Source organism: Taurulus bubalis (assembly GCF_910589615.1).
Source record: "Taurulus bubalis genome assembly, chromosome: 14".
Classification (NCBI taxonomy): domain Eukaryota; kingdom Metazoa; phylum Chordata; class Actinopteri; order Perciformes; family Cottidae; genus Taurulus; species Taurulus bubalis.
Genome location: NC_136602.1, coordinates 13,303,111 through 13,326,267, shown reverse-complemented (window position 1 = coordinate 13,326,267; position 23,157 = coordinate 13,303,111). Strand labels below are relative to the sequence as shown.

The 23,157-nt window shown below is 41.7% G+C and overlaps 2 protein-coding genes across 2 annotated transcripts in view; one reads left to right on the top strand and one right to left on the bottom strand.

Annotated features, from left to right (window-relative positions):
- hpse2 (heparanase 2) overlaps window positions 1-5,113 on the bottom strand; it is a gene marked incomplete at both ends in the record, with an annotated part of 48,188 nt that extends 43,075 nt beyond the window's left edge. Inside the window, 5 exon segments of the mRNA XM_079230185.1 lie at window positions 1,818-1,979; window positions 2,752-2,906; window positions 4,706-5,011; window positions 5,013-5,098; window positions 5,102-5,113. Coding sequence (XP_079086311.1) covers window positions 1,818-1,979; window positions 2,752-2,906; window positions 4,706-5,011; window positions 5,013-5,098; window positions 5,102-5,113 — 721 coding nt within the window.
- Window positions 5,114-9,278: 4,165 nt separating this feature from the next.
- On the top strand, window positions 9,279-21,637 carry cnnm1 (cyclin and CBS domain divalent metal cation transport mediator 1; the record flags this gene model as incomplete). Its single annotated transcript, XM_079230284.1, has 10 exons — window positions 9,279-10,740; window positions 14,168-14,311; window positions 15,337-15,477; window positions 15,591-15,760; window positions 15,912-16,011; window positions 17,374-17,519; window positions 17,934-18,181; window positions 19,475-19,575; window positions 20,270-20,371; window positions 21,558-21,637. The coding sequence occupies 10 exons, from the start codon at window positions 9,279-9,281 to the stop codon at window positions 21,635-21,637; spliced, it is 2,694 nt and encodes an 897-aa protein (XP_079086410.1).
- Window positions 21,638-23,157: the final 1,520 nt, after the last annotated feature.

Genomic DNA, 23,157 nt, shown 5'->3' with positions numbered 1-23,157 from the left:
CGTGACTATCACCAAGGAGACGCCATGCTACAAAGCTAAGTGAGCGAGCGGTAACATCCTCTATGTAACAGGAAGCAGGAGGGTTTATGGGAAATGTGGTCTTGATTTTGAGAAACATTACCACTATACCACATGTGTGAGAAAGAGGCTAGTTGTCTCAAACATGGTTTATTAGTTTACACTTATTCTTTTACCAAAATACAACAATTTATGCAATACTGATACTACATATTGCCTCGGACTTTAGTAATTGAAGACACATGATATAATTTCCTGTACTTCTATGTTCCTGCTAAATACAATATACAATGCATACTTGTATGCCATAAATCTGAAAATACACCATAAATATCGTCACTATCAGCATGCTTAGTGAAAAATTGAAACTACCAAGTTGAATGTAAATATTTTAAAAAGATGGACCTACACGGAACATGTGGCGGCAAAATGAAAGGCTGTAAGGGCCTCAATGCCTTTTAGAACAGTTGCAACACTACAAGATTAATAATAAGGTGCTGAACTGAACTGGCCCCTCTCACTTCTAAACTCTTCCTTAATGTGTTTGCCTACTTTGACAAATGCAACAAGGCCATGTTTTGACTGTTGCACTTGTGAGTATCTGAATTACGCAGCTGATAAACGTTCCACATCTATTACTCACACAGCAACACACAGTGCGGTGAAGCGATGCCTTCTGAAAACAAAGAGAACACGTTGCCGACCCACTCGTGTGAGGCCACAGAGGTTCTGTGTATAATAACTAAACATGATGGTGACACATCCAACTGCATTCACTTGAGGTAGATTTGGATTCTTTGATTAAGGTAATTTATCAACGTCTTTCCAAAACTCACAGCCAAATACTTCCTATTTCTCTGGACTACATGGAACATGGTACCACATCTTAACTTGTATCCATTTAAAAGGCTTTCTAAGTCAGACTTTTACTCCCATATAGCGCATAAATGATGTGTTCTCTTCTAAGTTCACAAATTATTTTTCCAGGAGCTCTATGGCTTTCAAGACTCACTTTCTGGGTGGTTCTCTGCTTTGGAATAAAAACCCTGCCCACCCAAAAAACACTCCCCACCCACTATCTTTTCAAGATTCTAAAGAGGATAGGACGTGTGTGTTTCTGTAAGAAGAGCCAACAGAGCAGCAAAGACTTGGAATAGCATAAGGTGAATTGTTCCAACAATGCCGTTGCTTTTACGATTTCTCAGAGGTTGGAGCTAAACTTTTTTTTACTTTTCTTTGTTAGCCTTTAAACCAACTAATGTTTACTTCTCAGCTCTTTAAATACATGCAAAGAGTGTTCACTGATCATTTCTGACACTGACTCCGACTCACTCATTACAATGAAAAAAACGCAGTAATTTGAACAGACAAAAACCTCATTTACTCTCTTCTCCTGTAGTTTCTCATGTACAGCCAAGTCAATCACAGAAACAGATAAGAAATGCAGCCCACCCAAAATCAGGACTCCAGAGTTCCTTCTGCGGTCAGTTTGAGTTAACTGTAACCAGTGAAAATGTCAGTGCTCTGTTTACTAGCCTCCGCTGCTGCACTCCTCGATCCATCCCGGCATTCCTCCTTTACAAATTACATTTGTCATTTAGAAAGCTGATGGTTTACATTGGCATGCTTTGAACCTCGTGTGAGAGAACGCACGTGTGTGCACTTACGCATCTGCATGAACGTCCATGACCCTCAAAGTCCAGACTGTGCTATGTGGAACGTGGACAGCATGCATCTTAGGACATGAGCAGGCGCCCCCCCCCAAAAAAAGACCCTTTTTTGTGTGTGTGATCTCCTACCTGTTATCGTAATGTTGCTGTAGATGTTGGACAGCTGCTCTTTCAGCAGGACGAGCTGCGTGGTGGCAGCTTTCTCCCTCTGCAGCTCCAGCATTATGGCAGGATGGTTGGCCAGTTTGCAGCCTTTCTGCTCATCCAGTGCAATGTCACTGCGCACTATATCTGCAAATCGGCATAGATGGAGCAATTGAAAGATACTCTAATATTAATCATGAATTTGAATTTTTTAATTTATGTTGGTATTTTCACACACAAAAATAGTATGCATCACAAGTTAAAACACTTTTTTTTGTTCAATGTTCCAACTGTTGACACCTAAAAGGTTGTGTAATTTTAATCCCTTGGTGCTTTTAAAAAACTGAATGGGAAATTGGTAAAATGGTAAAATACAAGCTGTTGAAGAGTAACATGGATGTGAGTTAACATCCTTAGTGCCTTGTGTAGACTGAGTTTGCATTTTAGTTACACCTCGCTAATTAATGAGGTCTGCTTCATGGACGGTCATGATTTCAGGTTTTGCTGAAACTGTTTTAAAGAGGTGTGAATTACACGTTATGGTAATGCAGAGATTTAATTTTGAGGCTCGGTGAAATGTATGCAAATGTTATGTGTTATACTGAAAGTTGTTTCTAATATTTGTGTTATCCCATTTAATAAGTATAAATATAAGAAGCACTACTCTACAACCTCGTGAATGTATTGTGAGCCGGTGTTAGTTTAAGCTAGCTGCCCCAAACACACTTACTGTATTTAAAAGAAAATGGAGGCTGTTTAAAGTAAATAAACGACGTAACGTTTGGAGGAAATAATAATGTCGCACAAAAATGCCCCCGGTGCGTCTGACTGTTCGTTTGGAGAGGAAACACTCGGGAAGACGCCTCTGAGTCCGTCAAATATACACAAGTAGACGAAGAGAAATGTCGTGTCTAATCACCGTCTTCGTAGTTCTTCAGGTAGTAGTCTGGCCCCGGCCCTCTGAACTTGGCGAGGTTCTTCTGGTTGTTGTACTGCAGGAAGTCGGTCCGTTTTCCCCCAAAACGCAGAAAGGCAGGAGACAGGCCGCGCGCTAGGGTCACGAGCCGCTTGGAGCTGGGACACAGAGGACAGGGGGCATGATATTTCATGTGCGGGGTCGTACGGCCATGTTTATGAGGAGCGGATAAGTGATAAGGCAAATCGTAATTCCACTCAATTTAGCCTGCTTCCATTCATATTATTGATACTTCCACACATCAGAAAGATGACCGAACAGAGATACACATTCAGTACTTTAACTGTGCAGAGGCTGTTTAAGCTCCGCAGGCCAATCACAACACGTCTGCCCTGTTTTTCTCTTTGACATCAGCAGGCCCAAGAAACGCAAGACAGCGACAGCAAGTACAGACACACACGCAGCCAAATGGTTTTACTCACCACTATTTGGGATTCTAATGGGTTCCTCTTTATAATTGATCAACACAAAATAATGACTTTCTCAATAAACGGTAGCTTTTATTTTCAGCTGTCACGAACTCGCCTAAAACAAGGTCTTATTTGCTTATTTGTTCTGCATTATGCAAATTAGACATATAATGAATTGTCTTTGATAACAAACATCGGTATTCACAACTTTACTATTAGTATATATCGAGAAACTGAACACCATGAAAATAGTAGCAATTCAAAAAGTCAATATAAAGAGCATATAACGTTTTATGATACGGAAAACGACAGTACATAAGGTACATTTTTTTGCAAATCACTGTTTTTTTTATTTACAGCCTACGTGGCATTCGACTTAAACTTAACACAATACAAGGACGGAAGAAAGTGAAGCCGACAGGCCTACCGACTGAAGTACAGACGGCGTGTTATTTCATGCTCAACACACATTACTCAAATTGTGGTTGATGAGGGGAAAATGTATATAATATATTCATAGTAAAAATGATTCAGCAGAAAATAACTAACAGAACAAAGTTGTTTTGGAGGTTGTATGAAGGAGAGAATGGTAGGCTATGTGATGTTGTGGTATTTAAAATGTAAAATGGTATTGTGTAAAATACTAAAAACAGCCGTAAACCAACGGGGTAACGCGTGCCCTCCTCACCTTTGGTCAGCAAATGGTTTCCAGTTAATTAAGTGCAATTGGCAAAGTTATGTAATGTTTTGCCCTTAGATCATCTTGGAGATCATGTTATCGCTGACAATAATACAATGGGAAGACACTGAAATAAACAACGGGACGAAATAACATTCGTCACATTAAATCAAATCCAGCATGATAGATACACATTCTTGATTAGTTATTTTGCCAAGTTTTTAATTCTAAAATGTCATGATTCATAATCCATGTCTAAACGTGTACCAAGGCGCAGGTTCGTCTCATAATGCATGAAACATGGACTGTTCTGAGAAAGTGGTGAAAAATTACCAAATTGAATGACAGTCACTAAAACAAATTATTCTAAAAGAATAGTTAACTACATGGGCAACACTGGACCCAAGTACTACTTGACGTTCAGTTCTTTTAAGAGAAAATAATACAACCTCAAAACTAGATTTGATGACTTGTGAAATTTACATTTTGCATTGTTCTACATGGGGCACACGGTTTGTCTAATATCAATCGACAACAACAACAAACCCGAAATGGATAGCCTTTGAGCCAATGGCTCACTCTCCTCTCAATAAATGATATGATAGTTTGGGGCTTTGCCAGTCGATGAAAACCTTTCAGTAATGTGTAACATTGGACCACTCAGTGCCCTGAGTGAGGAAGAAACATGCTGGCTCCCTCCATGGCAATTCAGACAACGTGGCTGCGTGCGTAATGAATAAAAGACAGACATGAGAGGTAGTCCGATACAGATTAGTGGTATTGGTGAATAGGGAAAACTCTCTGGTACCTCAGAAAGTCCAGCCAGCCGTCTTTGATGATCGAGGGGTCCAGCTGCAAAGAAAGGAAGTTGTCGTTGAGGACCCTGATCGGACTGCGGGTGTTGACATCCAGGAGAATCAGCGTCCTCTCCATAAAGCCCGGCCGCTTCCCACCGGCTGCAGATCTCTGATATGTAGAGGAGGAGGAAGAAGAGTAGGAGGAAGAGAGCACCGACTGCACCACCAAAGTAGCTAAAGATGCCAGCCACAGGAAGGACCTTGGGAATACGCACGGTGAGGATTTGGGCATCTTCTTGGTTTGGAGAACAGGAGGATGAGTGCGCGTCTAGAGGCGTAAAGGTGAGAGGGGGGGAGAAAGCAAATAAACAAACGTTGCTGCCGCGAAGTTCGATGGTGGTTCGTTACCTCGGCCTCATCGATCTGGATCTTTCTTCCTGTATAGTTGTCTCACCCCCTCTGCCCCCCGCCCCTCTGAGCATTTTTGGGAGCTGCTCACAAGAGCGCACGCCCCGAGCCAGCCTTCCCGGCGGAGCGCGCCAGCAGCTGGAAGGAGGAGAGGAGGCAGCACCGCCCCTCTAAGGTTCTCTGAGGTATGAGTACAACATGCTATAGTTCTTCTTAAAAGGTGAGGACGCATTGTCTTCTAAATATTGAAGATAACGAAGTGTTTTCTAATGAAATGAACATCAATATTTATTTTAATAATTCGTGAAATCGTATAACGACCAAAATGTAATCTGAAAAATTGTACTCCACCAATTAAATTAAACCCAACGAGTGCTCAGTATCACCAATACGCTGCGCATATTTACGTGTTGAGTAGGATGCTGATGATAAAATAGCTTTTTTTTTTCTCTCTTTAACAATGAGTACTATAGGCGTGAAGATAAGAATCTACAATTTATGGAAATAGTATTATTCAGTTGAAGAAAAGCATGATTGAGATTAAAATGTACAATACTCAAAAAAGAAGATTTTTTGTAAAATAAAAGACACGTCAGGGGTTAAACTCAGCTAAATTCAGATTGACATAAACTCAAATGCAAATAGCCAAGTGATCACATTCTTATGTCATCGTATCACAATTTAAAAAACTACATCGTAATTCACAATTCACATGGAACATTGGGAATAAAAATGTTCCAACATAAAATGTATCGGCCACGGCTCTCCGGTCCTATGTACACAGTTTGAGAGAACAAAAGAATCTACGCTTCAAAAAGAGAATACAATCTTGTCAACATGATATCATGTTCCTGCTGTGGTGCGTAAATTGTTTTGACAAACAACTGACTGTCTGCAGTTATGCAGCCGCTCGTCTTCTGATGGGAAAACAAAACGGGAGTACATATCACCAGTACTCAGGAGACCCGGCCTCCCTCCTCGTCGCTTCCTGTCCGTTTCAGGATTGACTTAAAGATTGAATTACTTGTTCTAAGGTTTCTCTTGCATCTTCATACTCAGAGCACTGAGGTCGACCTTTCCGAGGCTCCTGGTGTCCCCTGAACTACACACAAACAGGGGCGACCGAGAGTGGCCGCTCCTAATCTTTACCTATTCATCAAAACCATTTAAATGCCTCTTCTCGTTGCGTTGTTGAGCTTGACACTTTTGACGTAATCGTCAGTTGTGTTATTATTGTAATACTATTATGTGCACGTTATGTTAATTGATTGATTCTCTTTTTATTAATGTTTGCTTTGTCTTCCTTTGTATTTTGTGCCTGTTCAGCACTTGTTCTTCAACTTGTTTTGGAATGTGCTAAATACTAATAAAGTTTGACTTGACTTGAACTGATTGATTGCACTTTTTTTTTTCAATCCAATGAGATTTGGAGATGGTAAAATTAAGTTTGGCCCCTTTCCAAAAACATTCAAAACCAATTGGGGATTTAAGTTTCTACACATGGAGTTCCTATAAACTCTTTATATGACTGATCCAGATGTTTTTTGGGGGGCACTGGTGAGGAAGTCACGCCAAACAAAGTGCCGTCTATTGTGATTTCTGCAGGGCGGTCACTCAGTGTTGCGAGAAGTGGTCGTTTAAGGTCACTGCTGTCTAACAGATGAGCAGCAAACTACGTGAGAAAGAAGAAAATGTACCGAGTAAGGCACATCATATTTTCCTCCCGGCCTACAACACCTCATGTATACAATAAACCGCACAATTATCCAAGGTGTTAAAGTTTTAAGTTTTACGCACGAGAGTTCACAATAAGTGCATTAAACCAATCCAGCAGGCTGTGTTTTCTAACGACGCATCATTAAAAAAGTGTTCTGTTAATTCTTCAACTAAACGTGAAATGGCAAATGTGCAGTTTAGGGTCACTGTCTGAGTACCAGATAGTGAAACACTGTTGTGACAAAAAGGCATAAACCATGAATCCAGCAGTATTCTGTCCTCTGTATCCGCCATTATGAAAAGTTCCATAGAGCAGATCGGTGTCATTCTGCCTCAGACATCGTTGACATGTGGTTTTAATTAACTACGTTTTTTTTAAATACTTATATATCTATATAGGAGTTCCTGAATAACTTTGCTATGACACATCTGGTGCGTCACTGGAAGTGTTGAGGATGATTTTCTAATAAAAATATAAATATAAACGGAACCCTAACAAAACATCAAAATATTCAAAAAGTACTTATGTTTATCCGATTATGGTGTGTTATGTTTAGAGCATTTTTATGACCACAATATTTCTTTTTGGCTGTTGAACTGTTGAAATCAAAGTTTTTTTGAAGTTGCGGACAGATAAAACTAAATAAAAGCAACACTATAACCTTCACCCACTTGCCCCGAAAGGAATATTAGGAAATATAGAGAGATAAAGTAGTTTTAAGCGTATATGCTGTAGGTTTAGGCAACACTTTAACTGTTCTTAATAAAACTCTTTGATTGAACATAAAATAGTTCTTCAAACCAGTAAAATGATGCTCTTTGAAATCACAGGTTTTAAGGTGGACTTTGAGAACTTTATTTTGTTTAAATGCTCTGGAGTTCATGGGCCCATCTGCTTATTGTATCTGCATGTTAGAACGTTTTGCTTAGCAAAACACATGTTTTCAGTGTTGATTACATTTAGTATTTATTCTGTTATTTGATAATACTTTGGTTTTACGTTACGCGTATTTTAAGTAATTATATTACATAATTTGGCCACTGTAACTAGAGTCCATGTTTTTACATAGCAGGCTTTCACTTTGGAATCGTGGCTGGAGAAATGTTTTAACTCACAAATACTGATCAACTGGCAATATAGAAGATTACAAGTTCTAATATGTTCATAATAAGATATATTTTCAACCCAAATGTTCTGTGGAGCATATATGAGCGATTTCGTTCATTTTCGTTGTGAGATAAAGTTTTTCCCAACTACAAAGTTTAAATATCGACATAACTAATGTTTCATACAACATACGATCTAGTTTTTATTGTATGATAATTTAAACAGAAAACATTTATTCCGACGGTAAATCGGAGATATTTATATTGGTTGATACTGTTGTTGCAGAAGTGCAGACAAGACACGTTTAAAGTGGCCACGTTGTTTTCTTCTTGTGTGCAAAGTATTTTTCTCCAAATGTTGTGGATGTGTGGCTGATGGAGAGCAGAGAGGCCGTGTGGTGTTAAAGACCGGGAAGGACTCAATTCTCACCTTCAGTTTCCTTCCTCGTAAATCTGACAGGCGGCCATCATTATGTGTTCAAGAGCAGCTGATCAATGTGCAATAACTAACAATAATGGTAATCTATTTGTATGAATCTGAATTCATTTTTCATGCTCTTAATAATAACATGCCTACTTCATCTGTGGCAGTTTCATTAATTGGTCGGTCTTTATGTATACATTTCATGGTATATACAAGTGTTATGTGATTATAAAGTTGCAGGATCCAAATGTATCCTTCTAAAATGTATTGGGACTGTGACAATTATTCTATATATTACGGGATGCCAATTTTGAAACAATAATTGATATCTTATGACAAAGAAATAAATCCACACACAGTATCCCGTGTAACAAGCCTGATATCTACTAGGTAGAGTAGACTTTCAGAAACAGATGATAATACTGCCATCTAGTGGAGACAGAAAACACACATTTTAGCTGTGGAATATTTGCTGCTCCCAACTAATATTGCCGCACAAATAAAAGCTCGACGATTGTGTTCCTTTAAACTCGATGATATATGATCTCAATTGTTCTTTTGGTGAGCCTCTAAATCGTGCATTTACATGAATTTGTTCCCCATCATAATGCTTACATCTGCACTTTAAATGTATTCTAGCCTATTACGGGGTTTCTAGCTGCAAGTGTTGTTTGATCACGTGTATCACATTAATCATTTATGACTGGGTATTTCCTGCCTTCTAATTTTAGAATGTGGCAAAAAGCAAATAAGACAGGCCTACGTCACGATTTGCCATGCATATTTAAGGACTCTGGTGCTCCTCTTTTCTCTCTCTCTCTCTCTTTCTCTCTCTCTCTCTCTCTCTCTCGTACACATCCTCTTCTGCTTGGACATGGCCACCCAGCTGCTCCATCTATCCCATCCGCAGACCACGTGACCCAGTTCTCATGTCCTTCAGTAGTTCATTCAGCATGATGGCTGCTGATGCTGCGGATGCTCTCTTCTGCATTCTGCATCCGCACCAGCTTTCTCTTCTCTTTCTCACCGTCACCATCTCCTCTCTGCCGGCCCCGACAGCAGCACTGCTCGGCGTCCGGCCGGAGGACACCCAGAGCGGAGAGCTGTCCGTGCAGGACGGGGTACTGCGGGCGACCGAAGGGACCCGCTTCATACTGAGGGTGTACTACTCCGCATCTCCTGCGACGGAGCATCCCAACAGCCTGAACATCAGCGGCAGAGCCGGCGCCGCTCCATGGATCGCGTTTATCGAGGAACCAGGTGGGGACAGCGGGGACACGGAGAGCCGGATCGGGTCCACGGGGAATCCCTGCGAAGAAGAGAATGCCCGCAGCTCCGACATCGAGCTGCTGGGCTCTTTCAGATCTGCCTCAAGTCACAACTCAGTTTTGGTGGAGCTGCTCGCGAAAGACCTGCGCAGAGGCGAGGCGATCAAATACTACTCCATGTGCGCGTTTGATGGAGTGAAATGGGATCACTTCAGCACCAAAGACTTCTGGTTGGCGGTGGCAGAGAGACCTCCAGAGGCAGATGTTTGGCTCCAGGCAGGTGTTTCGGTGCTCTTGTTGGCACTGTCTGCGCTCTGCAGCGGGCTGAACATAAGCATGCTGGCTCTGGACCCCGTGGAGCTGCGGGTCCTGCAGAACAGCGGCACAGAGAAGGAGCAGAAATACGCACGGAAGATAGAGTCGGTGCGCAAACATGGCAACTACATCCTTTGCACCGTGGTGCTTGGCAACGTGCTTACAAATACATGCTTTGTAGTGTGGATGTGCCAAATTTTAGGAATGACTGCTCTCTCAACTGCCTCTTGTACTTTGGGGATATTCTTCATTGGCGAGATTTTACCTCACTCCCTGGCGTCCAGGCACAGTCTCGCCATCGCCTCCAAGACCCTCTGCGCGACCCGCCTGCTGATGCTGGTGTTTTTCCCCATCGCCTACCCAGTCTCAAAGATTCTGGACATGCTGCTACACCAAGAGATCAGCAGCTTCTACACCAGGGAGAAGTTGGTGGCCATGCTACGCGTCACAGATCCGTACCACGACCTGGTCAAAGAGGAGCTCAACATCATCCAGGGAGCCCTAGAGCTGAGGACCAAGACCGTAGAGGACGTGCTGACCCCGCTGTCCGACTGCTACATGGTGTCCTCGGACGCCACGCTGGATTTCTGCACCATGTCGGACGTGATGCAGAGCGGTTTCACTCGGATTCCGGTCTACGAGAATGAGAGGTCCAACATCGTGGACATCTTGTTGGTCAAAGACCTGGCCTTCGTGGATCCTGATGATTGCACTCCCCTAAAAACAATTACTCAGTTTTACAAGCATCCCATGCACTGCGTGTTCAGTGACACCAAGCTGGATGTGATGCTGGAGGAATTTAAGAGAGGTAACTCCACTTTAAATCATATCAGAGGTCAGGTCTCAGAAGTGCTCTGCAGGAGGGAGGTGGGTCTTTTGTTTTTACAACTTATGAGTATGAAGTCATTGTTGAGTGTGTGAGGCGCCATGTGTATGTCTTGGAACAATCTCAAAGTCACCTCCTGCCACCAGGAGTTATATATTTTTTGAAATGACTTTAAAGTGTTCAGTGCAGAAGTCAATGTCATCAGTCCATTGGCTCACAGTGGGGCTGCCAGTAAAGCCCTTTGAACTCAAGAGCAGTGGGAGCCATATGTGAAATCTGATACAGTGTCACACAGTGAGTCTGGTTCAGAAGTTAGAGGCTACCAAGGATCAGTTAGAGGCTACCAAGGTCAGTCGTTTTCCCATGACAACAACATGGTGAACTTTGTATGCCCCCTTCACCACTGCTTGTTTCCCCTTTTTTATATTATGTGCACCAGTTATCGGATCTGCACTTTCATGTAATGTCAAAAAGGAATTTAGCAAGAGTGCAGGCTTTTACCCTCACTGGAATGACTCTCTCTTGAATCTCTCTCTGACTCACACGTCTTTTGTCTGATAAGCATCTTTGCTGATAAGTGCATTCACAGTATTACAGCACTAATACACATGCAGTGATAGATAGCATCCGTTCAACACAGAAATAAAGTGTGTTGCTTCTCCCCAGGGAATCCATTCAGTCGGGATGATAACATTGAATATGATTCTGAGCTGCAAACAGCTCAAACTAGTCCCCTGCCGGTGTTACACGCTAAAATGGAGACATACGAGAGGCTACTGGAGCGACTGTTATGTAAGGATTTCATTGACATTGGCTTATGTTGGGGGGATTAGGATGTAAACCTGTTTTATTGACAGAGAGAGCTCAATATGTCGGTCAGAGGCAGCAGTTGTTCTGATTAGAATGTGAAAGGGGACACTGTGAAGACCTTGGCAGGGTTATAAATTAGATTGCCACTTACAGGTCATGAGGTCTACAGCTTTATTTTGTTCAGGATTATGAAGGATAGCTTTGGTCTGACACTTGTGATCCATGGGCCAGTCTGACCCAGCGTGTTTCCTTATCGTGGGATATTTATAGAGAAGGTTAGGTGAAAAGGTCACCTTTCGATTGTGCGTGTGCACCTAATTGTGAGCCCGCGGTGACTTTGAAGCTTCTTTCACTCTGCGGGTCGTCGCCATCCAAACCTGCAGAGCAACTATTAAAAATTCAGCTGTGACCTTTCCCTTCCCCTCTCACCTTCTGCTCACATGGATTAGAGGCTCCTTCTGCAGGAAGCCTCACTGGGAGCTGTGGGGACGTCTCACTGGGAAGGGTGGTGGGCTAGGGGAGGTCTGTGTTGGAGAAAAGGAAGGAACTGTCACCAGTTATGAAATATAAGGGCGATAGAACTGCCAGCATGCTGTTCAGTGAAAAACACGTTGCTATAAATGATGCATGTAATCTTTCATGGCATCAAAAGCAACACACAATTCACTGTAAATATTTCAATTCATTAGGGGTGAGATATTCCTTTCTTTCAATAATTTTATTTTTAGTGTATACAGGTTACATATTTCCTCAAACTAGACAAAAAATGTTTTATTATAATAATACATAACATAGAATAACGATGGCATTTTCTTAATTGAAAGTAGTAACACAACGTATTAAAAACACTCCATTACAAGTAAAAGTATTACAATCTAAATGTTACAATTACTATACACTACATGTACAAAGTGATGCAGAATGGCTTCTGGCAGTATTACATTAGTGTGGTGTACTATACAGTCATATTTATCAGGGCATTAGCATCTAAGTGATGATTTAATTTAAGTAGTTGGTTAAGGTTTAGATCATTTTGAACTTCTTCATACATATGTAGTGGAGTAAAATGTACAATATGTTTCCCTGAAATGTGCTGTACTTGAGTAATATATTATACAAACCTACTAAAGAAATAATTTAGTAGAATTAACAATACACAAAATACAACTTGCAGTTAACAATCAACCAATTACAGAAGGCAGCCATTATGGTTTTAATAAGCTAAATGTATGCATACGTTGTCGTGTGGGCACATGTGTGTAAAACAAGGAGAGAAAAACAATTAATCATTTCCTCATATTGTATAGTATGGCTGCAATGTTTGTAGACATCAAACATACACATAATGCAAGATCATATGCAAACATATTATGCATTACGATCTAAAACAACACATCGTATGAAGGAGGCTGAGAAACTGGCGGAGCAGAAACGTTTTCAAAAAGGACATCCACGGTAGATCCAGTTTCGCCTCCGGCATGTGTGTGTGTGAGTGTGTGTGAGTCTGGTAAGTGTGTGTGTCGGTCTGCAAGAGTATTATGTAACATATGAATGATGTAATGCAGTGCCTGGGCACATCACCAGCTGATGGCAAATCTGACTCTCTGACTCACCTGAGCCATTCAGACAAGCTGACCTCGTCATATCAGCCAATCTCACACGGTTTCCTGTTTGGAGATGGCTGCATGTCAGGCAATCAGCTTCTTTTTTTGTCTAGTTGCAGTGGATTAAAGTATTTGATCCATTTTATCCCCTGGCAGTGATCCCCTAAATCGGCCCATCTCATACGAGCCACTGATTTTGTTCAAGTAAAGTCAAAGTCTTGAAATCAGTGTTCTGCCGACGTCATACTTTTGGTTATATAACTTAATTGACGTAAAAAAAAACAGTGCGAAGAAATGTATAATTTATATATTTTGAAAATGCTAATGTGTTCAGGGTAGTTTGTTCTGCTTTCCCGGTGATGTTCGACTGCGGCGGCAACTCTAACTTCTTGTCACAATTGCTTTAGTGACTCTGGCTGCTGGCGACCTGTGTCATTGTATCTAGCAGGCATGCCATGTTCAGCCTAACGCTTACTGAAAGGGGGCGCTGGGTCTGCTCATGGATGTGTAAAGTGCGTATGCGTGTGTGTTCACAGAGGTGCATGCAGCAGCATGGGCAGTTTCGTCAGCAGATGCAGGCATCCCCAGACTGATTGCATAATCCCGGTGTTTACGTAAGGGCCCATGTCTTCCAAACTGTCAAAGTGTCTCCAGGCTAATCCCCCAATGCCCACTTTCTTCTCGTCTGAGTCTCACAGTCACACACACACACGCACACAGTCACACAAACAAAACAAACACACAAGGGCCATCCTGACATTGGAATGATGTCATATTCAAGCTCTCAGTCAGTTCTGTGTTTATTGCCTCTCTGCTCCAGCTGGTGTATTAATGCTGATTTTCATCTCTGCACAGATCCAGTTGGAGGCTGTTGACTCGTGTTATTTTTATCCGGTGACGTTGCCTCTCCACCCAATTGCACGGACAGGTTTTTAGCATGAACTCACATTGTGAAAACCTTTTAACTCAGCCTTTTTCTTTTGGGATGAACGCAGGCAAATCCCACCTGGCTGTGGTGCAGCGGGTGAACAGTGAAGGTGACGGAGACCCCTTCTATGAAGTGATGGGCATCGTCACACTGGAGGACGTCATAGAAGAGATCATCAAGTCGGAGATTGTGGATGAGACAGACCTGTTTAGTACGTATGATGCATAAACACGCTGATTATGAAACACTGAGTTTCCAAAGTCACTGTTGCATTAGCTGTGAATCAATTTGATTATATTTCCAGTTGCCACACTGAATAGATTTTCTCTCAGTTTGTCACAGCAGCTGATAGAGTTTGTTCGTCTCTGTGGTGCACAACATCACTGTGAAACACTCAATCCAACAACAAATACAGTATATATTCATATTTAGGGCTGTTACAAGTAGCAGTTTAGCAGTTTATAGAACAATAGATTCTCCTTTCCACTATCTCCTCTCCTGTTTTCTCATTAAACTATTGATCCCACGCTCTCTCCTCTGTTGCTTAATTAAATAATGGAAATTAATGGCCCAGTTTCACAGATAATCACCATAATCCGCTCATCTTTAATTGGCTGGAAAGGCTCTCCACAGAAAGGAAGTCAAATGCCAAACGCCCGTCATTTCATATTTAATCTGGTCTAAAGTAACTTCCAGAAACAATCCCATAAGCCATGGACATAACATTTCTGAGTGTGCTACAATTTTAATTACATGCAGTCATTGGTGCACTTGCGTGGGTGATCATAAACACAGGTTTGTGTGTGTCTGTATGTGCATAATTATGTGTATATATATAGCAGAGGGGAGTTAATCTCTCCAGACTTTGCACTTCAGACATTTATAGCACCAGCTGTTCCTGCTGCAGCTACGATGTATTTAATGGGATGCATTTCATTTAATTCTCCTCGTGTCCGTAGAGGATAAGTCAATTGATCAATCAGAGGTGGATAATCCCACACTATCTGCTGCTAGAGATAAATGTACTACATCTGTAGTGTTTGTTAGGTTAGCATCAACTAATGAGCTCAGTGACACCTCAAAGTAGCTTCTACTTACTTCTAGTGCTACCGAGAATAGGCGACTGTACCTAAGGCAAACTAATAGTCAGTAAAAGCGTACCAGAGCATAAATTAAATATGAAATTAGCACTGGCTTCCGTGCACTTTTATGATTTTGCGATCTGTGTGTTCATAGCTGATAATAGGAACAAAAGGCGTGTGTCCAACCACGAGAGGAAACAGCAGGATTTCTCTATCTTCAAACTGGCAGAAAATGAGCTGAAGGTGAAAATCTCGCCCCAGTTGCTACTCGCAACACACCGCTTCTTGGCAACAGGTAGCATCGTATGTGTGTTTAAGCATGCAGAGTATATTGCAGTATAAAACCAGGACATGTGTAATTTTGCATTTGTGTGTGTGTGTGTGTGTGTATATGCATTTATCTTGTAGAGGTGGAGCCTTTTAGGCAGTGCCAACTGTCAGAGAAGATCTTGCTGCGTCTCATCAAACATCCCAGCATTGTGCAGGATCTCAAGTTCAATCCCAAGAACAAACACGCTCCTCAACACTACCTCTTTCAGAGAAACAAACCTGTGGACTACTTTGTCCTTGTTCTGCAGGTAAATCTCCCTTCTGATGCTTTGTAAACCAGACAGTAACACAAGTGGCAGACGTTGCAGATGAATTGTTTTGCTGCATGTTTACTGTGTGGGAGGCTCCATATATTTGCATATGGCTAATGTTTGTAAATGGATGTTTTTGGCGTTGCAGGGACGGGTGGAGGTAGAGATAGGAAAGGAGGCTCTTCGCTTTGAAAATGGAGCGTTTTCCTATTATGGCATGCCAGCACTCATCATGCCCTTGCCTATTGGTAAGTAAGAGCACATGAAGCAATATTGATCCATATCACAATGACGCTGATGTTGAGGGTGATGTCATCAGGGACAGGTCAGCAATAATAATCGTAAATGATGCAGTGCTGGTCTAAATCCCACCCAGCGTCGGTCTAGTGTCAGCCTGCAAAAGCAGCCGCAGCCGTGGGAAGTAAGTAATTAAAAGAAGTGATTTCAGAGAATTTCCCAGTGGAAGGACATGACCTGCACAGGATTATATGAAATCCATCTAAGACGCAGCGCAAGCAGAAAGCATCTCTCTCTCTCTCTCTCTCTCTCTCTCTCTCTCTCTCTCTCTCTCTCTCTCTCTCTCTCTCTTTCTCTCTCTGTCTCTCTCTCTCTCTCTCTCTGTCTCTCTCTGTTTCTTGTGGTGATAACATCTCTGGGTGAGCTAAAACAAATGGGAGGCGTTAATAAATATTTGAAAATCTCTTCTTTGGACATTACAGAATCACAAATGTACTCTTTAGCTCTTAAGAGCTGCTTTTTTACTGACTTTATTTCTGTTCTCTCTCTCTCTCTCTCTCTCTCTCTCTCTCTCTCTGTCTCTCTCTTTCTCTCTCTCTCCCTCCCTCCCTCGCTCTCTCTCTCTCTCTGTCGCTCTCTCTCTCTTTCTGCTGTCATTGCTCTCCAACATTTAGCCATGCAGTGCTCAAATGCTCATAACCATGCAGAATATAGGTCAATGGAAAAGCCGGGCACAACAAAATGCACACAAAGTACTTCTATGTCTCACGCCATCAATCATCTTTTAAAAGTATAGTCATTGGAGATCCATAATTGCTGACCTGCTCTCTTATATAGCTTAAATTAAAAGTAAGTAAAACACTACAACATCTCTTAAGGTATGGCACCAAACAGATACAATTTATTAATATATCTGAAAAGTAGTTATATGTCAAGGAACTGTACAATATTACTTTCTTTTCTAAATAAAAGGAGCAAGTCGTGTCAACGTTAACTGCTTAGCCAGGCCAGTAAGTGAAGATTTGCACAATTCAAGTCCATTAAAATGAATGAAGAGAACTGGAGAAGAAAAATACGATAACATACATTTTCATAGATTTCACAAAAATTTGAAAATGACAATGACAGAACTGTAGTGAGCGCAACTAAAGTTAACGTATAATTTAATTTGCATTAGTGCACAATAAATAGGGCAAAGCCAAACACATATATTTTACCTCACAATGCTCAACATAAAAAATGGAACAGATATTATTTGAGTATTTTGATAGATTTGTGTGCGTTAAATAATTGGACCGTTTTTGACCCAATAGCGATAATGTATGTAAGAAATACACAGCTAAAAGTATGTTTTCTTCTTCTGATCTGTTCAGGTCCGAGGTATAGTTCCAGAGGCAGCGGTCTGAACCAATCAGATTCACTCCTGAGTGGCGGCAGCGTGGGACAGCTCACTGCAGGAGGAGGGGTCTACTTACCAGACTACTCCGTCCGACAGCTCACAGACCTGCAGATCATTAAGGTTACACACACGAGTGCTCACACACAACACTGAATCGTATGAAAAAATCAGCAACTGCTGTTTATAATCTCAAATAAATGTATAATTTCCTGCACATGTGAAAGGGAAGAACATTGGGAGTAGAAGCAGGCAAAGGGATTTTTAAACTCCCTCCATTTAATCTTAAAAATTCCCCAACTCTTCCTCTGCTGCAGCATTTGCCTTTGATATGTTCTAATCTTTGGTTCTCACTGAACACAGTCTCTCGCTTTGCCCTCCATGCACCCTCTCTCCTTTAATCATGGGGATAATTGAGCTCCATTTCAACCATGAATATTTTAGCCTTAAATGATGGATGTGGCCTGTCACTTCACCTCTTCTCCCCAATGCAGTCCATGTTTCATCCTGTCCACAGCCTGCTTTCTGTCCCTGCAGATCACCAGGATCCACTACCAGAACGCCCTCATGGCCACCCGGATGGACAGCTCCCCTCAGACACCAGACCCGGTGGATCCTGATACTAAAGGGAGGCCTGGGGTCCCAGAGGCCCGCTCACACAGCATTGCCCTCCCGCTCACACACACACACACTCGTCTGGGGCTGGCACGCCTTGCACATCTCCATCCCCACGGTGGCCTTCGCAACACCTCCCAGCTCAATGAAAGAAACCGTATTGTCCGTAAGTAGTGTATGGCGAGGTAGAAGACTGTGCAAAGTGTAATTATGCTACAATGGTGAGTGCTATAATGATTAGTCAATTAATCCATCGGAAATTAATTAGTTACAAATTTAATAATCCGTCCTTTTATTTGAATTAGTTTATTACTTACTTCATTATTAATTTAGCTTTAATCCTCGATGAGCCACTGACTCTGAGATAATTTGCTCACTGTAGATTCCAATGCAGATCATTTAAGGTCTAGAATCTAGATGCTGTTTCAGAGGTTTTTTCACACGATAATATAATTCTGAAGGAAACATTTTGGCGTTAGCATGAAGGTTGACACACATATCAGCTATTTACAGCCTTAATGCACAGATAACTGGCGTGATAAGACCATATATAGAGTAAAAGTGATACAATTTGTCCTCCATTTCCTCTGAAATACATCCGTTTATTTTAACATTTCTCCTGCTCGGTTATTTTCTCTGATAAGAGCAACACTAAAGCCCTGATAAGTGAATGATGCTCTAGCTCCATGAGACTCAATATGAATTTCATGATTCACTGGAGAGGTAATACTTCTTTTAAAGAGGAAGAAAGAGGATGCTCAAAGGATGACACACACTGATTGAAGTGCTGTGTGGGTTCAGGGCCAAAAACCAGCTGACATGATAAACATGAAGGAAAAACATTCATACAATCCAACTAACATAATTCAATGACAAAAACAAATGAAAATAAGGGGAGATTGTTGATGCTTCACCCAGGACAATGTCCGAAAAGCAAGTTTAATTTATTTTCTTTAGATTTATTAAATCAGTAAAGAATGACTCCTCTAATTTAAACACCCAGAGTGACTCACAAGACTGGTGCAAACATGGCATCATCCAATCTGTACTGATTTCAAGGCTTAAAGGATTCCCACATACCAGCTGTCTTACGCTGTGTGCAACACGCCACCCAGTTTGTGTGTGTGGGTGTCATTAAGAAAAATTACTGGACAGATGGTTCTGCTGGTTGTCAATAAAAGAGTAGCATTATACCTTTACTGCCAGGTTTTATGTTCAATCACAACACAACAGATTTCACCAATTAAATCTCAGCCGCTTGTAGCTCATCTTTAGTTGGAATTTAAACCTCATACTAAAGTTCATCCACTGTCATATTAAATTAAACAGGCCCTCAAAAACCCTTTGCTTGAAAAATAGAAGGTTCATTACTTCCCTCTACAGGCAGAGCCACAAACCAGCTGCTGTTGTGTGGCTAGCAGTTGGTTTCAGGCTGATTGGTCTCACTCCCTCTTCACAGGCAGTAAATCTGATGGGCAGAGGAGTCCGAATGATACGGTGTTCCTCCGCATGGATGAGATCCCCTACATCCATGAGGACCGGCCGGAAAGTTATGGAGAGAATGGTGAGTGCTGCTCCACGCATCCTGACTGGAGAAAAGGCCCACGAATCCCATAGGACCGTGTCTCAGTTCAGTTCTTAAAAGGGAATTTTGTTCAATATCTATGTCCCTCTGCAAATGCACACAATATCTGGAAATTCCACATTTAAAACATTTAAAAAACAATGGTGGTAAATCTGGGTAAACGCGCATGTCAGTGCTGAGTGTAAGGCAAAGAATGATGAAACATTTAAAGAAGAAATAACGAACGAATGATTCCTTAGTTTAATCAAGGTGCGATGAACCTTCATTCAATTTGATATACTCAAGAATGTTTCTGCTACCGCTTTACTTGTTAGATTATGGCGGCTAATGTCAGCTGAAATTATAATAATATAAACTTTGCATAGTGCTGTGTAACTCACTGTCACATTGCTGAGCTTATGACTCTTTTCTACTGTTACACTAAATGTTAGTGTCATATTTCAAGGGTTATATTACAGAAGTATGAGCACAGTATTCCCCATCAGGAGATGTTTGTTGATTCCTGCTTGCAATCCCATTTAGCTCGAGTCAGTTTTGCTAATAATAAAGTATTTAAATCTTGTCGGCTGTTTACAGTACATATCAGCATATAGATCTGGGGGTTATTTCCCTCCGTCTACGCTGCTGTATCGCCGCTGTCTAACTCTTTTGTCTCCTAAACTTTCTCTCTCAGACGTGCCTACAGAGTCTCAGCCCTCCACCTCTCCCTTCATCAGCTCTCTGTCTCTGTCCAGCTCGGAGGAGAACATTGGGAAGAAGCTGTTGAGTAAATTGAGTGAGCAATTTGTCACAAACACAGATGCAGCAGCACACCCCCACACACCGCAACCCTGTCTCCTAAAAATTACGTTCCCCCAGAACTAATACGCATTCCCAATAACGTTTGATTAGAAACGTATCTCCTCCCTGATTATGTTCGTGTTTGACGTATTACACATACGTTTATAATTGTGTGTTTGTGTAATTGTTTTCTTGCTTTATTAAAGCATATTTTATTTTTTAAACTCTGCTGAGAAAAAAAGAAAAGAGGGGCGGGGTGAGGCCAGTGACAGCCGGCCAGTCACCAGTGAGAGCCGGCTGGTCCGGGCGCCGGACGCACCGGGAGCCCGAGAGTCGGCCGCACCGGGAGCCCGAGAGTCGGCCGCACCGGGAGGCGAAGACCGCTTGCCCGCCATTGTTAGGCCAGTCTTCAGACTGCTTGCACCGGGGCTCGGTCTTCAGACGCTTGGCGTCGCCGTCAGGCCGTCGGTAACAGCCTCCTTCGCGCCGGCTCCGGTCTTCTCTGAGTCGGGTTGTTTGTGAATGCAGCCCAAAGTGTGTGATAAACTCCATCTAGTGCAGTAAACCACTGCGATCATCAGCAGACACTCGGATCTCTGTGGTCACATCAAGTGCAGAATCTTCCGTGAAAAATATTCAAACGGGCGGAAGGAGTCACGGGACCCAACATCCGGTTTTCAAAATACTATTTTTCGTGTTTAATACGTGTTCATACGTGTTTAATCAACCTATACGTGTATAATCAACGTATGTGTAATACGTCAAACACGAACATAATCAGTGAGGAGATACGTTTCTGATCAAACGTAATTGGGAATGTGTATTAGTTCTGGGGGAACGTAGTTTTTAGGAGACAGGGTTGCACACTGTCGTCACATGTGCCCATGTGCCAGGTGTATCTTAGCAACAGGTGATGTGTCGTGGCCTTCGCTGCAACCTACTCCTCTTCAGCAGAGCAGATTCTGCAGATGCAACTGTTCAGAGAGAATATGACTCATTTGCTTTAATGTATTCTTTGGGGCAGTAGCTGTGCTGCTTAGTGCGACTAACGCTACTTCAATTAACAGCAAATGTGAGGTAGTTTTAAAAAGAATCACAGGAAAGTGAATAAAACTGATGCAGCTACAGGTTATGACAGGTGTTTTAACCAGTGATGGCCTGACTTTCTCCTCTGTTTCTAGGTAACAAGAGGAGGAAAAAGTCTCGGGATGGAGTAAAGAGTCTGAAGGAAGGTTCAGACCAACCACCAGTGACGAGCTAGCACAGTGACACTGAGGAGGAGGGATAAAGCTCCTTATTCTTCATCACTCACTGGTTCTCCTTATTAAGCAACCACCCCCTCATAGACTCCCTCCATGCTCTGACACAGCTCTCACAGGAGGCTGAGCCATCTCATGGGATGTAGTCACCAGTAACACTCAGGTCCCCACTGGCTCACTCTGTCCCAACTCTGCCTGACTTCACACCCTTAAAGTGATTGCTGATAATAAGTGGGACAGCTCGGAAAAAAACTTGATTGGACAAATCTTAACAACATAGTCTTGGATTTATCCAGCCTTACACTGGACTGCATGGAGGTTTTAAAACAGGGAAATCTTGCTTTATCCATAATTAACGTTGAAGCATCTCATTTAAACCATCTGGACTCTCAATATGGACATTTCTGAGACAGCTTTGACATTTTACGAGATCTAACAGTGCATACAGGAGCTTTTTTTAAAATTATTATTTGTTATTATGAGGCAATTTTACACATAATGAAAATGTTGTTTGCACAGGGAACTGTCCTAATGTTGCCATAAGGATGCCACCTACTGCCAACACCAGACACACGCGCCATCGGCTAAGAACAAAAAGCCACAAGAGAAGAGCACAATTGTTACGCCATGTTATAAGAACACAATTATGAAAAAGCCATAAATGAATTCTCAGCTTGAATGACTACTTATTGTATACAGTGACTGACCTCTCAGCAAGTTCAGAAGGGTGAGCTCAATTTCGAAAATACCTGTGCTTGAAATAACACAATTTCTGAGCTGATTTTTATATGAAAGTGGCCGAATTACTAAAAGTAATTTGACGATAGCAATATAAGTCATCTTACATAGTGTAAATGGCTACCACATACACGCCTTCCCACGTTAATGCATTTGTCGTACATACCTATGATACGTCTTCCCATTTAAACATTCCCCTCACACTGCATATGTAGCTGTATGGACACAGTTTAGTGTTTCTATTAAACCAACCAACTACCTTATATACCTTTTCCTTTTATGGTACCACCTCTGAATAAATCATTAGCCTATTGTTTATTTTCATCCAGTAGAGAGAGTGAAGGTGATCAACTTCATACCATTAGCTACCACATTAGCCACTTTTCTATGTACAGTTCATCTTACTAAATATGTGTATACACCAATTAAAAATAAGCTAGGGGTTTTAGGGTTTGGGTCTGGGGATCCAAATGATATTTTGAGTATTCTTGAGGAAAGAGTAGTTGCAACTTGCATGTTTGTTTGTGCTGCTTTTACTGTCGAATTATCCCCTGTAAAGCCCTATTTTTCCATATGCATGCTTAAGTAAAGGAATGCATGAATAGGAAGGTCTGCAGTAACTTCCCCTTACAATAATTTAGTGAGTGACTTACTGAAATATTGAGTGATTTAAGATTTAAAAATTCATCGAAAGTTTTAACTTCTTATGTTGAGAAAAGGCGATAAGTGCAATAAATACTGAAAGAAGGCTTCCGTTTTCATGGAGGAGGCAATACGACGCCGC